At 41.7% G+C, this 15,843-nt stretch overlaps 2 protein-coding genes across 3 annotated transcripts in view; both read left to right on the forward strand.

Annotated features, from left to right (window-relative positions):
• Positions 1–12,037, forward strand: part of LOC106605292 (synaptic vesicle glycoprotein 2A) — a 58,297-nt gene extending 46,260 nt beyond the window's left edge. The window contains exons 4-13 of the mRNA XM_014200765.3: positions 267–418; positions 748–881; positions 1,117–1,206; positions 1,587–1,694; positions 3,903–3,991; positions 4,381–4,545; positions 4,728–4,861; positions 6,270–6,476; positions 6,834–6,993; positions 7,775–12,037. Of these exons, the coding sequence (XP_014056240.1) occupies positions 267–418; positions 748–881; positions 1,117–1,206; positions 1,587–1,694; positions 3,903–3,991; positions 4,381–4,545; positions 4,728–4,861; positions 6,270–6,476; positions 6,834–6,993; positions 7,775–7,958 (1,423 nt within the window). The 3' untranslated portion in view covers positions 7,959–12,037. The remainder of the gene's footprint in view (positions 1–266; positions 419–747; positions 882–1,116; positions 1,207–1,586; positions 1,695–3,902; positions 3,992–4,380; positions 4,546–4,727; positions 4,862–6,269; positions 6,477–6,833; positions 6,994–7,774) is intronic.
• A 255-nt stretch (positions 12,038–12,292) lies between these two features.
• bola1 (bolA family member 1) lies at positions 12,293–14,030 on the forward strand. Of its 2 annotated transcripts, XM_014200679.2 has the most exons (2): positions 12,293–12,393; positions 12,979–14,030. In XM_014200679.2, the coding sequence occupies exon 2, from the start codon at positions 13,014–13,016 to the stop codon at positions 13,464–13,466; it is 453 nt and encodes a 150-aa protein (XP_014056154.1). In that variant the 5' UTR covers positions 12,293–12,393; positions 12,979–13,013; the 3' UTR covers positions 13,467–14,030. The 2 variants fall into 2 exon arrangements, with proteins under 2 accessions (XP_014056154.1, NP_001134510.1); NM_001141038.1 differs by lacking the exon at positions 12,293–12,393 and having other exon boundaries at positions 12,977–14,025.
• Positions 14,031–15,843: the final 1,813 nt, after the last annotated feature.

A 15,843-nucleotide genomic window follows, 5' to 3' on the forward strand; every position in this document is an offset into this window, starting at 1 on the left:
CTCGCTCACTCTTTCTCAATGTCTCATCCTCTCTCTCTCTCACTCTCTCTCTCTCTCTCTCTCTCTCTCTCTCTCTCTCTCCCTCTCTCTCCCTCTCTCTCCCTCGACCTCACTCCCTCTCTCTCTCTCTCTCTCTTCTCTCTATCTCTCTCTCTCTCCCTTTCTCTCTCTCTCTCTCTCCCTCTCTCTCTCTCTCTCCCTCTCTCCCTCTCTCTCTCTCCCTCTCTCTCTCTCTCCCTCTGTCTCCCTCGCTCTCCCTCTCCCAGCATCGGTGGTTCCATCCCCATTGTGTTCTCCTACTACTCTGAGTTCCTGGCCCAGGAGAAGAGAGGAGAGCACCTCAGCTGGCTCTGCATGTTCTGGATGATCGGTGGCATCTACGCCTCTGCCATGGCCTGGGCCATCATCCCCCACTATGGTGAGAAATGTCAATTAACCAATCAACCAACCAGTCAATCAGTCAATGAATCAATCAACAAATGAGTGAGTCGGTTGGGAGGTTGTTCGTCGGTCAATAAGTCAGTTCATTTCTACCACTCCAGAGTGAAATCTGGTTTCCAAGCTAGGATTACACATACTGTACATTTAAAGACAATTAAACACACAACTTATACACAGAGAAACAATCATCATATTTTTTGTTATGCTCCTATCAAACATGGATGCATATGTTTATCGTCCTGTATACTGCTGTCTGGTATGACCCATGTACCATAGTTCTTCAACCTCTTTATCTTCCTGTTCCAGGCTGGAGTTTCCAGATGGGCTCTGCGTACCAGTTCCACAGCTGGCGTGTGTTTGTGTTAGTGTGTGCCTTCCCCTCTGTGGCAGCCATCTCTGCCCTCACCACAATGCCCGAGAGCCCCCGCTTCTTCCTGGAGGTCAATCCACCAACCACCAATCAAAATATAACAAAAATAGTAGCTACCCAAAGCATTGTTTATCATCTTGGGTTTAACTCGGGACTTACTGCTGTGTTTGAATATCATGACACCTACAGTAGCTACCTTCATCATACACCTGCTGGGATCCTGATTACCCTGACAAATATACTATAATGAGTTCCTATTTATTTAGCTATTCATTAGACAAATGTGTCTGTCTTGTCTGTTGTAGAATGGGAAACACGATGAGGCTTGGATGATTCTGAAACAGGTCCATGACACCAACATGAGGGCGAAGGGCTACCCAGAGAGGGTCTTCTCTGTGAGTGACACACACACACACACACACACACACACACACACACACACACACACACACACACACACACACACACACACAGTACATCCATCCTAAACTACTATCAAACCCCTATCAGACACATCTAGTCTGTGAAGTGAAGCAGTCTTTTATTCAGAGGAAAGAAATGAGGGGACATTTTTATATTCATTTATCATCTTGCAATTACTGCCTCTGAGAAAACACAGCCTCGCTCATATGTTTACAGTGAGGAGGACCCTTGTTCAATTTGCATGAATTAGCTTGAACTTATTTGTTATTTGAGGATGAATTAAGCTTTGATAAACTTGTTTAGGGAGTAATTATGTTAAGGAAGTGTGACTGAGTTGTGTTGTTGCCCCTAGGTGACCACCATCAAGACAGTTAAGCAGATGGATGAGCTGGTGGACATGGGAGAGGGCACCGCCTGGTACCAGAGATGGAGGATGAAGCTGGCTGACCTGTTCAACCAGGTAACATACTCTACCTTAACCTGTTCAACCAGGTAACATACTCTACCTTAACCTGTTCAACCAGGTAACATACTCTACCTTAACCTGTTCAACCAGGTAACATACTCTACCTTAACCTGTTCAACCAGGTAACATACTCTACCTTAACCTGTTCAACCAGGTAACATACTCTACCTTAACCTGTTCAACCAGGTAACATACTCTACCTTAACCTGTTCAACCAGGTAACATACTCTACCTTAACCTCTTCAACCAGGTAACATACTCTACCTTAACCTGTTCAACCAGGTAACATACTCTACCTTAACCTCTTCAACCAGGTAACATACTCTACCTTAACCTGTTCAACCAGGTAACATACTCTACCTTAACCTGTTCAACCAGGTAACATACTCTACCTTAACCTGTTCAACCAGGTAACATACTCTACCTTAACCCGTTCAACCAGGTAACATACTCTACCTTAACCTGTTCAACCAGGTAACATACTCTACCTTAACCTGTTCAACCAGGTAACATACTCTACCTTAACCTCTTCAACCAGGTAACATACTCTACCTTAACCTGTTCAACCAGGTAACATACTCTACCTTAACCTGTTCAACCAGGTAACATACTCTACCTTAACCTGTTCAACCAGGTAACATACTCTACCTTAACCCGTTCAACCAGGTAACATACTCTACCTTAACCTGTTCAACCAGGTAACATACTCTACCTTAACCTGTTCAACCAGGTAACATACTCTACCTTAACCTGTTCAACCAGGTAACATACTCTACCTTAACCTGTTCAACCAGGTAACATACTCTACCTTAACCCGTTCAACCAGGTAACATACTCAACCTTAACCTGTTCAACCAGGTAACATACTCTACCTTAACCTGTTCAACCAGGCAACATACTCTACCTTAACCTGTTCAACCAGGTAACATACTCTACCTTAACCCGTTCAACCAGGTAACATACTCAACCTTAACCTGTTCAACCAGGTAACATACTCTACCTTAACCTGTTCAACCAGGTAACATACTCTACCTTAACCTGTTCAACCAGGTAACATACTCTACCTTAACCTCTTCAACCAGGTAACATACTCTACCTTAACCCGTTCAACCAGGTAACATACTCAACCTTAACCTGTTCAACCAGGTAACATACTCTACCTTAACCTGTTCAACCAGGTAACATACTCTACCTTAACCTCTTCAACCAGGTAACATACTCTACCTTAACCTCTTCAACCAGGTAACATACTCTACCTTAACCTCTTCAACCAGGTAACATACTCTACCTTAACCTCTTCAACCAGGTAACATAGCATCATACTGGTAATGAACAGCTAAACCAGAGACGAACGTAATGTTTCACTTGCTCTCCTAAGGACCTTTGGTCAACTGGGGCTAAATTGAGTGAATACTTTAACAAGAATGGGAGGATTATCCATCCTTCTCCTTTTTCTTCTACATTTTGAATGCGCATCATTGGTCTAACAAAAAGGTGTTATATCTAGCGCAATCTAAATAGCATCTGTATACCAAAAAACATATTTTCATTGTCGCATACACCAGATAGGTGCAGTGAAATGTGTTGTTTTACAGGGTCAGCCATAGTAGTACAGCTCCCCTGGAGCAAATTAGGGTTAAGTACCTTGCTCAAGGGCAGATCGACAGATGTTTCACCTTGTTGGCTCAGGTATTCAAACCAGTGACGTTTCTGTGACTGGCCCAACGCTCTAACCACTAGGCTATCTTCCGCCTATAGTCCCTCATACCTCTCTCATACCTCTCTCATACCTCTCATCACCACTGCTATTACTGTCAAAGAGAACAGAGTAGGTTCATGTTTATATGCTCTTAACTACAGAGTGAGAGACTGGAATGATTGTTTGTATATCAGCCCCCGTTGTTTATAAAGTGCCTGTGTGCAGAGAATCCCTAGCTATGTTTACTAGCTGTGTTTACTAGCTGTGTCTACTAGCTGTGTTTACTGTTGGCTTGTGTGGAACATGGAACTTTATGTTCATTTAATGCTGTTGTAGATTGTAGAGATACTTCCTTTGAGATATATTGTTTGTGTGTGTGTGTGTGTGGTGTGTGTGTGTGTGTGTGTGTGTGTGTGTGTGTGTGTGTGTGTGTGTGTGTGTGTGTGTGTGTGTGTGTGTGTGTGTGTGCGCGTGTGTGCGCGTGTCTGTGAACCTCCCTGTAGGTGTGGAGCAACTTCCTGGCCATATTCTCTCCTGAGTACTGTCGCACCACTCTCATGATGATGGCTGTGTGGTTCTCTATGTCGTTCAGGTAAAGTCAAGCTCCCAAAACTGTTTTCAGATAACATACAGCCAAAGTCAGATCTGCATAGAATGAATTACTGGTATAATAAACTAACTTGATTTCTTGTTTCGATTTTTGGATTATTTGTGTACTAGTATTGTATTTGCGAGGCATTCTGCTCCACTGTTGGGGCTAGTAACATAAGCATTTCACTGCTCCTGCTATAACACCTGCAAATCTGTGTATGCGACCAATACACTTTGATTAGATTTTGTCTGACTCAAGTGAAAATGTAGTTTTACATTACTGATATTGATGATGTAGTTAGTGTCCTATCCCTTCTAAGTGGATTGTACTAAGTATATCATCATGATCCCTACGTCTGTCTTAACATCCATCTCCCTTCTCTCCCTCAGTTACTATGGGCTGACGGTGTGGTTCCCTGACATGATCAAGTATCTCCAGAAGCAGGAGTACTCCTCGCGCACCAAGGTCTTCATCAAGGAGAAGGTGGAGCACGTCACCTTCAACTTCACCCTGGAGAACCAGGTGCACCGCAACGGAGAGTACTTCAACAACAAGTAGGTCCCCCTTCCCTCTTCCCTCACCAGCGTTGTCATGGGAACGCAGCAGGGTACCAAGCCATTCATACAGTAAATAGGTCAAGGGTCAATCAGTCATTCTGATGTTAAAACAAACTCTTTCTCTCTCTCTCACTCTCTCTCTCCCCCCATCTCTCTCTGTTTCTCTATCTCTCTGTCAGGTTTATGAATCTGAAGATGAAGTCCATGGTGTTCGAGGATTCTCTGTTTGAGGAGTGCTACTTTGAAGACATCACCTCCAGCAACACCTTCTTCAAGAACTGCACCTTCATCGCCACCCTCTTCTACAACACAGGTCGGTTGTTTCCAACTCTCTGCTGATGAGAGTGTTGTATCAGTGTTTGTTGGAATTATAAGTTGTGGATGTCTTGTTTTGCTTATACAGGGTTTTCCCTTCATTAACTCATCTAAGTACTGTAATCTCAATCGTGTTAGTGGCTTCTGTGTTTGATTGACAGATAAAATACAATTGTATGCCATATTTTTTCTAAGGAGCTAAAAATGTCTCATGTTGTTCATATAGATCTTATGCATTTCTTACTAAGGTGTTCGACCTCTCTTACAGAACAGAGCCAGAAACAGAGCAGAGAATCAGCTCCAATTATATGCTTCATACAAGACAAAATGGCTCAATTACCGTCACTCTACTCCCTGGTCCTGTAACATAATGTAGCAATGCAGACAGAGAGAGGTATCCTAGCAACACAGCCCCAATCCTGTTTTACTTCAGCCTGCAAATGACATAACTGTCAGTCATCTCAAACTGAATGATAGATTTTTCCAAAAACAAAAAGCAGCCTGCACAAGAAGATGATTCATCTGTATGGCTGATGACAAAAGATGGGTAATATTGATGAGCTTGAAGTCCTCTCGATCCATCGGCAGAATCCAATTTCATCTCTGACATTACACGCTCAACGATAGAAACCTACTATCAGCCAAACACAAGCCTATAATGGCTTAGCCTCTCTCTCTCTCTCTCTCTCTCTCTCTCTCTCTCTCTCTCTCTCTCTCTCTCTCTCTCTCTCTCTCTCTCTCTTTCTCTCTCTCTCTCAAGACGTTATCAGAGCGTACGATAGGGACTATCTAAACGCCTCCCTCTCGTTCTGTTAGGTGTTTGTCCGTCATTAGACTAGTCAAGCAATCACTCTGCTGCTATCAATGCCATGCAGGAGCTACTCATTTGAATTTGAATTAGAAACTAATTGCACTGCTATTGCTTTATTGCTTAATCCCTCTGTGCTTTCCCACTAAGAGCTAGAACCTGCTAGATTGTTGCCATAGTACAGAATGTTAACCCACTATGGGACCAACCACATGATGGTTTCATGCTGAGAAGTACAGCAGAGCAAAACCTAGAGATTGGAGGTCAGAGGTTAGGCTTGGACAGTATGGACAAACCGTTCAATTATGTACAGTAGAATAAAGAATTCAGTATTATGAATGTATTTTATTTTGTAACTCATTGAATAGGCCCTAGATATGTGAACCTTACGCCCCAGTTCATATTCTGTCATTCATCCGTTAGAATGACTGTGGTTTATGGTACTGTGTTCATATGAGATAGCTGACATTAAAGATCCGAGCAGTACAGAATGCATTAGTCTATCCCTACATTGAATCGACTTAACCACAATTCTCGTCAATACACCCCCCCCCCCCCCCCCCTTCTCCTCTCTCTCCCCTCCTTCTCTCCCCTGCAGATCTGTTCAAGTACAGGCTGATCAACAGCAAACTGGTCAACAGCACCTTCCTGCACAACAAGGAGGGCTGCATGCTTAGCGACTTCAGCGACGAGAACAGTGCCTACATGATTTACTTTGTCAGCTTCCTGGGCACCCTGGCCGTGTTGCCTGGCAACATTGTGTCGGCGCTGCTCATGGACAAGATCGGACGGCTGAGGATGCTGGGTAATAGAGCGAGGAGAGGCGACAGTGTCGTCACGGCTACAATGGTGTCATCTGATTTTGCACCGTACTGTTGGTGCATGTCTTCGACACATAGAGATCAGCAACCTTAAGAAAACTAAATGTAGTCTGCTTAACCTATGGTAGATTGGGCAGAATTGTCTGTCTCACAACGGCCAAAATGGATTCAGCAAGAATAGCCGACATATTAGATGACATATTCATAGATTCACTCATTTTCCCTCTCTTCTTCTCTCTCTCTCCCCTTTCCCCCTCCCTCTCTCTACCCCTCCTTACACCATATCTCCCTCCCTTTCCCTTCCTCCCCATCTCTTTCCCTCCTCTCCTCTCTGTCTCCAGCGGGCTCCAGTGTGATCTCTTGTGTCAGCTGTTTCTTCCTGTCGTTCGGCAACAGCGAGTCGGCCATGATCGCTCTGCTCTGTCTGTTCGGGGGCATCAGCATCGCCTCCTGGAACGCCCTGGACGTGCTGACGGTGGAGCTCTACCCCTCTGACAAGAGGTAGGAAACCCCAACCAGAGAGCCACACCAAAACCTTGGCACTGTGGAAGGTTGTAGCTTCCACTGGCAAAAGTGGTGCCTTGATGTGATAGGCTACACTAGATGGAGGCAAATGGAGGAAGTAGTACTGTGTAAGAGCAGTGGTGGTAGTGGTGTGTGAGACTGGGTGGGAATCCTTACTGCCACCCCATGGCTGAGTGAACACTGCACTCCCTCAACCAACCTATACTAAACAATCCTGTATATCCCAGTAAACTGGGTTGACTGAAAAATGTCTGCCCATTTCAAAACTCATGAGATCTCATCATAGCAGACTGGCTGTTCATTATTATCAACGGAGTTTGAGCCCTGAATGCTGATTGGCTGACAGCCGTGGTATATCAGACCGTATACCATGGGTATGACAAAATATTTATTTTTACTGCTCTAATTATGTCGGCAACCAGTTTATAATAGCAATAAGGCACCTCGGGGGTTTGTGGTAAATGGCCAATATATGTTGCAGAGCAGAGCAAACACGTTACCATGCAAACTCATGCTTCTATTGACACTCATACTTGGTAATTTGCTGAAACTCTGTTTAAGCAGTTAGTTGATTGCATACCTCATTGCTTAATAATATCTGACCATGATTAAATATTATTTTCCAATTTCAGAAAGAGTAGTAGCGCTCCCTATCTGGCTGCACAGTCCTCCTGCAGGTGTTACATTATGAGTTCAATCTGAGACTGTTTAAATAGAGGTTATGATGGAACTGACTGATCTTCCTCTCTCCTCCCAGATGCACAGCGTTTGGCTTTCTAAACGCCCTCTGTAAACTGGCAGCCGTGTTGGGCATCAGCATCTTCACCTCTTTCGTGGGCATTACCAAGGCTGTGCCCATCCTGTTCGCGTCCGGGGCGCTTGCAGCGGGCAGCTTCCTGGCGTTCAAGCTGCCGGAGACACGGGGCCAGGTGCTGCAATAGTGTGGCCACACCCCTAGGGGGCGACGTGGGGGGTCAGAATGAGTAAGCCACACTGTGAACAACAAGCAGCCCAAGAAACCCCTAAACTCTGCCCTGTACGCCCAATTGAAGTCACAGCCTATTCACAGGAATTAGTTCAATGCAGATGCTGCACAGATCTACTAAGTTGTAAATATTGTGGATTGCCTGATATTGGATGTACTGTTTAGATAGACACATCTCTATACTACTAAGATCTGTGGAACTGTGCTGCCGCTGCTTGACATTGATCCCTGTGAATATGCTGTGAGTTGGTAGAGAAAGGGAAGTGCAACCAAACTCTGCCCCTAGACCAACAGAAGCTGTTCCAACTTTAATGCTTGTTCAGTGCAATCTTAATCACTAAGTGTATGTGTTTAGGAGGGTTGAGGAAGTAGTTTAGATGCAGTTCCCCATAATGGAGACAGATTTATGGGGTTATGGGGTAGGGACATGGGGTCTAGTTTATGAGCCATGCCATTAGCCCGTAATAGAAATTACCACTAGCCATCCGATCTGTATTCAGACCAATTTCTCCGATAAGCTCAGCTCACTTCCCATCTACATGTGTCTACATTGTTATGGGAGAACGCCAGTCAAAAATGATGCGTTATGCCTTGATTTGAACTATTTTTGACTTAATGGGTAAACCAAAACATTTCGTTAAACCAAGGCCTCATTATCATACCTTCCAAGGTCTTGTTTATTTTATGTACAAAATAACTGCCATTTTATAGATTTTAGAACATTCCAGGTTTACTTTAATTATGGTTTGAATGAGACTGTTGACAAAAGTGATCTGTTGAGCTTTTTCCCTTTAAAACATTCTTTCTAGCCATTCTATCTCAATCAATCATAAACGGTCACTCAAATCAATCCTTCAATCTCCATTTCTGACAATGTTGAAATTTGTTCAGCCCATATTGTTCGCCATGTACATTTTAGAACAACACTTTTATTCAATCATTCCACATTTAAAGCACAAATGTTTGCTGATGCAAATATGACTATTGTCACAACTTGTTACAATAGTTATTACTACTGTCATGTTCTAAACAAACGTTTAAAATCCCACAGTTCATTCGTCATTCTTGCCTCCTATATCCTATAGTAACAAATGCCTTCTTTGTTCCATCTGTCATAGGCATTATGTTTTGCTCTTACAAAATGTGTTTTTGGAAAGTGGTATGCATGTAACTAAGTATGTAAGTGAATTCATGCACAGTTTGCTAGAAAGATAGAACACAATATGAAAATAGCATTGAAGTGTGTCATGTTACTGTACATCAATAAGTCAGATGTTAGATGTTATATCCATGTCCTTTTATGAGAGAAATCACACTGCCTTTGATATAATTTGGCTGTTCTAACATTGACCTTGGATTTCTGGAACATTCTCGCATCCCTTGAACACATAAAACCATTTTAATGTGCACAACTGAAACATTCGCTTTCATTGTTTGTGATATTTTGATACAGGAACTAGATGTTCAAAGTGGAGCGAAAATCTTCAAAATAATGAAGTTGAAAATAATACACAAAGGTATGGAAAGGATACACTTAACTTCAGTGAAACATTGCAACAATGTGATATATTTTCAGTAGGTTTCATTTGATATTTGTTTTGAGTTTTAAAGATATTTAGATATATTTACTTTTGGGTGCAATATATGTGTTTCAAAAGAGACTATAGTGGTAAGCACATATACGCACTGCCATTAAATACTAACATGTACGTCATAGCCCATATCTTATTCTTAGTATAATTTTGATATGGGTGTGAGAATGTGCTTGTTTGCCTGTGTAATATTGAACTTTGACCTGCAATATTGATTTTTCTTTTGTGGATTCTTGATAGCTTGTTTATTAGTTGTTTTATTCGATACTTGGAGTATGATTAACTGATGTGGCGATCTAAGTAAAAGCTGCTTTATTGATCGGATGATCAAAATCAGAATTAAAACTCAATGAGAAGGAGAACATTATTGGATGCTTATGGGAAATATTTCACAGAGCATTGAAATAGAAGTAGTATAACTTTCCTTTGATTTCCACCCTTGAAGCTTAGAACATCATGATATATGGGTACATTTAACATGTTACACACCTCCGCTGAGGTTTTTTATCATACATGATAGACTAGGACTAAACACACTGCTAAGGGCAGTGTCCTCATGGGATATCTTATCCATAGATTTCCTGTACATTGGTTTGGTACCAAAAAAAACATTTCACATTTCCCTTATAGCAAGCACATTGATCAAGTGTGGTATGTTCACAATTGCATGTTACTAAGAAACAAACAGAGAAAAGCAACAAGCACTGATTCAGCAACAAAGGAAATGATCATAAACTGCCATTTTTTAGGATAGCAGCCATATGTAGACTTAACAGAATTCTAGATAGAGACCAATCCATTGCACTAAATGTACCTAGCTGTACATGCACAGTTGTTAATGCCTTGCATTCTTCAAAAGACCAAAGCCTTTGTGACATTAAATATATCAGTAGCTAGCACATGAAGGGTAACAGAAGGTAAAGCAGTTGATGTACACACAACAACTGCTTACAAGTGACCACTTTAAGACAGTAGCCAAATGATTAATTGGTACCAAATGAGTCATGCATGCGGTTGTGAACAGCACACTAAATAATCAGTATACATTGATTTACAGTTGTCAAAGTTGACTATTTATTGACATAGCAACCTCTCACTTTTCTTTATGTTTACATGACCATGAACTAGCATATTCCACACAATTGACATGCATTAGTCTACACACCCAAATCTTTCACTGATGGTTTAGTGACCGCCGATCTATAAGTGTGCCATGAGTAACTTATCTCATTTATTATTGCCAAATATTTTTGTATGTCTTAAGTTTATACTATGTCATAAAAAAAACTGGAATATAGATTTAAATATGTAAATTAAAATACATGAAATATAACATAGATCATTAATAAATATTATAGGTCTTTATAACCTTTGACCCCTTGAAAATATTCCTGTAGTAGGGGGAGCAGTTTTTATAAACTGATCTGGGACGTGGATGGCCAGTCTGTCGGAAAATACATTTGTTAACAATTCCTCTAAGAAGCAGAGTAATCTTAAAATATTCAATTTGTTATTGAAGAATCAGCCTCAGCATTGCAGCATGTGTCTGATCTGTGTTTCCATATCCTATCTGTATGTTGTCCTAATTATACCGCCCATGAAATGATAAACAAGGATGTCAATATTATTGTTGTATAGTACGACATGGAACGCTGTGAAATGCTTAACTATCTATTTACTCTCTCAGTGAACCAGTTCAGGATATTTTAAGTCAAGATTGTTTCTAGTACCTGTAGTTGCATATTTTCAATTCTGTTACAGGGTTTTTTTGTATTCTTAACTTGTTGCTCGGTCAACGGTCAATCATGAGTGCAAAAACGTAATTATAGCAATAAGTGTTTGATTATTTGTATTTTATCTCTCCCCAAAACACTATTGGGAAATTAAGCACATTATATGCTGGGCCTTTTCCACTGAAATGCTGTGTGTTGGCTTCTACTAAATGGGACTGAATGGCTTATATTTACTTCTAAAACTACCCCTAGGTCTTTGAGGCTTTTGTCAATAAGAATACATTGTGATTAATTCATGTAACAGAGAATTTATCACTGTCATTGTACTGTGCTGTATAATCTGTAGTTGTTTGTATGTAAGTATAGATCATAGTATTAGGAATTACAATACTCTATACATGTGGAACCATAAATAAAATACAAAGGACAAAAAAAACTGAAGTGTAAATGACAGAATACTATTATATGTTGTCTTTGATTTTGTGTATTTTGTAAATGAGAATGGAATATAAGTAAATACATCAAAATAAATACTACTGGTTATGAAGAATACTTAAATGTTACAATGTCATGATTCTGTTATAAAGTTTGTGTGTGAGAATTTTTCTTATCTTTTGTCTATGTTTATTTATTTGCACTGTTGTGCAATTGACATTTTCAGAACAGCAATGGATAGCAAAGAAAAATAAACTACTGTCCTAATGATGAAACCTTTGTAATTATTTAATTTTCCCGAATTGATCATCAATGATATAATGGATTTCTTTGCCTAGGGGTCAGAACAGCATCCCACTGGGCACAGATGTCAATCCAACGTCTTATTCCACATTGGTTCAACGTAATTTCACCAACAGGCATGATAGCTCATTTTGAAAAAAATGTACTTTGCACCAAACCTCCACCAGTACTAGATTTACTAGCCTGCAAAGACTACAATTTACTGCTGAAATATGAGTCCCAGGCCGTCTACAAAGACTACAATTCAAGCAAAGACTACAAGTCCCAGACAGTCCAAAGCAGGCAGCACTTCCTGTGTACGTTGGAAAACTGAGGACACTGTGAAAAGGTAGGTAGCTAATACATGTATTACAACTCACTTTGGGTTATTACAGCTTTGATCATTTATTAATAACAACCCAAACTAGCTAAGGTACTATTCGAGGCTACGAAGTGCATTCAATATGGCTGTGATTACTGCAAGAAGCTAGCTAGCCAGTTAGATAACGTTAGCTAGCTAACGTAGCTAGTTATAGTATGTTGTGAAAGAAATTAGCAAACGTCATTCCGCAGCATTGCATTTTCATGTATCTAAAGAACATAGATGTTGTAGCTATAGCTAACAGATACTGTAGCTATGTAAAGCAGAGTCTGCTGTAAAATAGCTAGCTTAACAGCAGATAGCGAGCTGCTGGATGCAAGCTACAGTTAGAAAAGATTGGTTCCAAAAGGGTTATTCGGCTGTCCCTATAGGATAACCCTTTTTGGTTCCAGGTAGTGCCCTTTTTGGTTCCAGGTAGAACCCTTTTAGGTTCCATGTAGAACCCTTTCCACAGACGGGACAGCCAAAGGAACCTTTTAGGTTCTAGATAGCACCTTTTTTTTCTAAGATTGTAACTTCTGAACCTGAAGAGAGACCACTTCTTCATTGCAGGCTTTCTACAGACGTCGCGTTCCCCAATCCTCTGAATGCTGCCCAGTGTTCTCCGCTGTGCCTGTCCAATCTCCACCACCCTCGCCTTCACCAGGCCCTTAGCCCACTTCAGACCCCACATGGCTCCTGATCCAAACCGGCCCGTGGAGGGGGCCATACGGACCAAGCTCACCCAGCAGTTAGAGCCAGAACACCTGGAAGTCCACAATGAGAGCCACATGCACGCCGTGCCCCCTGGATCCGAATCCCACTTCAGAGTCCTGGTGGTCAGCCCACGCTTCGACGGCCTCTCCCTGCTACAGCGCCACCGCCTTGTCAACGAGACCCTAGCCGAGGAGCTGAAGACCTGTGTCCACGCGCTGGCCATCCAGGCCAAGACACCCCTGCAGTGGGGCAGCAACCCCAGCATAGCCAAGAGCCCACCCTGCATGGGAGGATCTAAGGGGGACCACACGGTGGAGGAGAAACTCAAGGCTGGACGGGACTGACCAGCAAAACTCAGCAGTCATCAACCCTGGTTCTAGAGAGTAACAGCCTGTGCAGGCTTTGGTTCCAGCACTAACTCATCTATTAAAATGTGTTGTCTGTTTAATACCTTGATAAGTTTGATCAGGTCTGGAACAAAAGCCTGAACGTCCCATATGCCAGTTGAAGAGGGTGTCAATTAACATTGTTGTAAACTAGTGTGATATCATTTCATTACTGCTTGAGAGGTTGTTTCTAAATGAGCAGCATGACTTCGGTCTCTTGGCAGTTTAATTCAAGAAGAGTTGGGTTTTAGATTAGACTCTTGTATTTAGTGGCCATCACTAGAATGCCTCAAGATCTTGCAGTTCAGTAGCATGTGGTACATTGAACTATATGATATGAAGTGATGGAGTGTGTCTGTTTTGTCTGAAAATAAAATGTATCGTATGTGAGGTCAGAAGTACAAGAAGTCAAGACAGAACAAAGAATGTTTTCTCAAGGTGCATTGGGGCAGTTTTGTGGTTGGCATTCTTTCCCCCAAAAAGGCTTGTGTGTCTGTTAATAAAAATACACATTTGATGAAATATTGCTTGTGATGTTTTTGTTTTGCATGCTACCTTTGAATACACATCTGCAGTATAGGTTTAAAAACAATGCTGTGTTTTGATTTTGAAATGGAACACTAAATGTAGTACTAGTGATACCACATGAGGGCAGTATGTGCAAATGTTCTGTTGATGTGAAGTACAGCGTTGACAGAATGATGACACACTGCTTCATTATTTCCCTATGACACTGCCTTTCATCAATTCTTCAATACGGTAATTATTAAATCCAATCATTTTTATTTCATTTCTCACCATAACAAAATGTCAGTGTTATAGCAACGGGATAATCACTCAAATTGTGGAATATAAAGTGTTGGTTAATAGAGGTGGTCAAACTCGATTGTCTTAACTCACATACAGGGTGTATCACAGTTCACTTACTTCCTTATCAATTTGACTTATTAGCCTGTCTTTTCTAATTATTGTGGATGGCTTAGAGCCAGAAGACAGGGTGAAAGATGTTGGTGGTTCTCAGAAGGACATGTCCTAACCCCATCATGGCCGTGTGTTTCTATTTCTGTCTCGGCTGTATGTGTCAACGTGAAGGTCCTCTTGTCCTACCCTCAACCCCAGGACCTGTCAAAATATCTGTTATTACAAAAACGTACGAGTAATGGCACGAAAAACATTCTTGGTGATAGCCTAAACAAACAGTGAACGAACATCTTTTCCCAATGTGTTGTTTTTCCGATAAATTAGTAAACATTTGAATGTTTTAGGAGGTTTTATTGAAATATTTCAGTACATCAACAAACAGGATAACTTTAATATATGCAACTAAATCAAAACAACCATCCAAGCGGCCATTTTTCCCATGAATCTTTTAAGTGCTGAAAAGCTCATAAAGATGGTCCTTATTGAATGTGGAGACAACTCACGGTTGACTTCTACAAACGTCCCTGTCTGGAATAGACGAGCTGTCAGGCCTTACAAAAGGCCCTGTGAGGAAGGTGAACAACTGGTGTCACTGGTTTGAAAAAGGAAAACAGTAACACAACCATTTTATGACCCTGTCTATTAAGAGTCAGGCCTCAGGGGGAGACGTAAACTACTACACAGGGGCAAAAAGCGAAGGGTGAAGGCAATTGAAATAAAGTCTACTGCCTCGGGAAGAAAAGACTTGTCTCTGCAAATTAGATTTACCTGTCACAATTCCAGGTGCTGTTATGAGGGAGTGGCCAGGAGGACACGTCAACCATTTTAAGCTAGCGTAGCATAGTGCTGTTGCAACAAAAATGACAAAGTTGATTGGCTGATATCCATCATAAGTTGTTATGAGATTAGAGTTTGTCCGAGTTTATTGAACTGCTAGTTCACAACTCAATCAGAACATTTTGACGGTGTATAGGTAGCATGGGTTAGGGTCAATTGCTTTCCAATTGGTAATACGTTGTCATGTATTCATTTTAAGTATAAATAATGTTGACATATAATGTGGTATCTTCAATTCATGAACTGAATGGGAATTAAATATTAAAAACTAAAACAAATTAAAGCCAACCCTGGTAGATAGACTGCTTTCCCTCTGGCTGGTCACTGGTGATGATGGATCATTCAGGGGGTCCCGGGTTGCCCACGTGTCCCGGTCTGGGTGATCCATCAGTGGGAACCCACCTCAGTGGTAGCCTGCTCTACGTCAGAGCCAGGAGTGATGGTGCCAGGACGGGCTGGAACCCTGGGCAAAGCAGGGTTCCCGCGATGGCCCCTGATTTACGCTCCCGGCTCTGGACCAGGGCTCCTTTTGCACAGCTGACCCCTCCAGGTTGGCGGTCAGGGGGGCTCGAGGAGA

This window comes from Salmo salar, chromosome 05, assembly GCF_965601325.2.
Source record: "Salmo salar chromosome 05, fSalSal1, whole genome shotgun sequence".
NCBI classification, from domain to species: Eukaryota; Metazoa; Chordata; class Actinopteri; order Salmoniformes; family Salmonidae; genus Salmo; species Salmo salar.

What these genes read in the sequence shown, in the direction of transcription:
- bola1 (XM_014200679.2), top strand. Translation starts at nt 13,014, where the DNA reads ATGCTGCCCAGTGTTCTCCGCTGTGCCTGTCCAATCTCCACCACCCTC.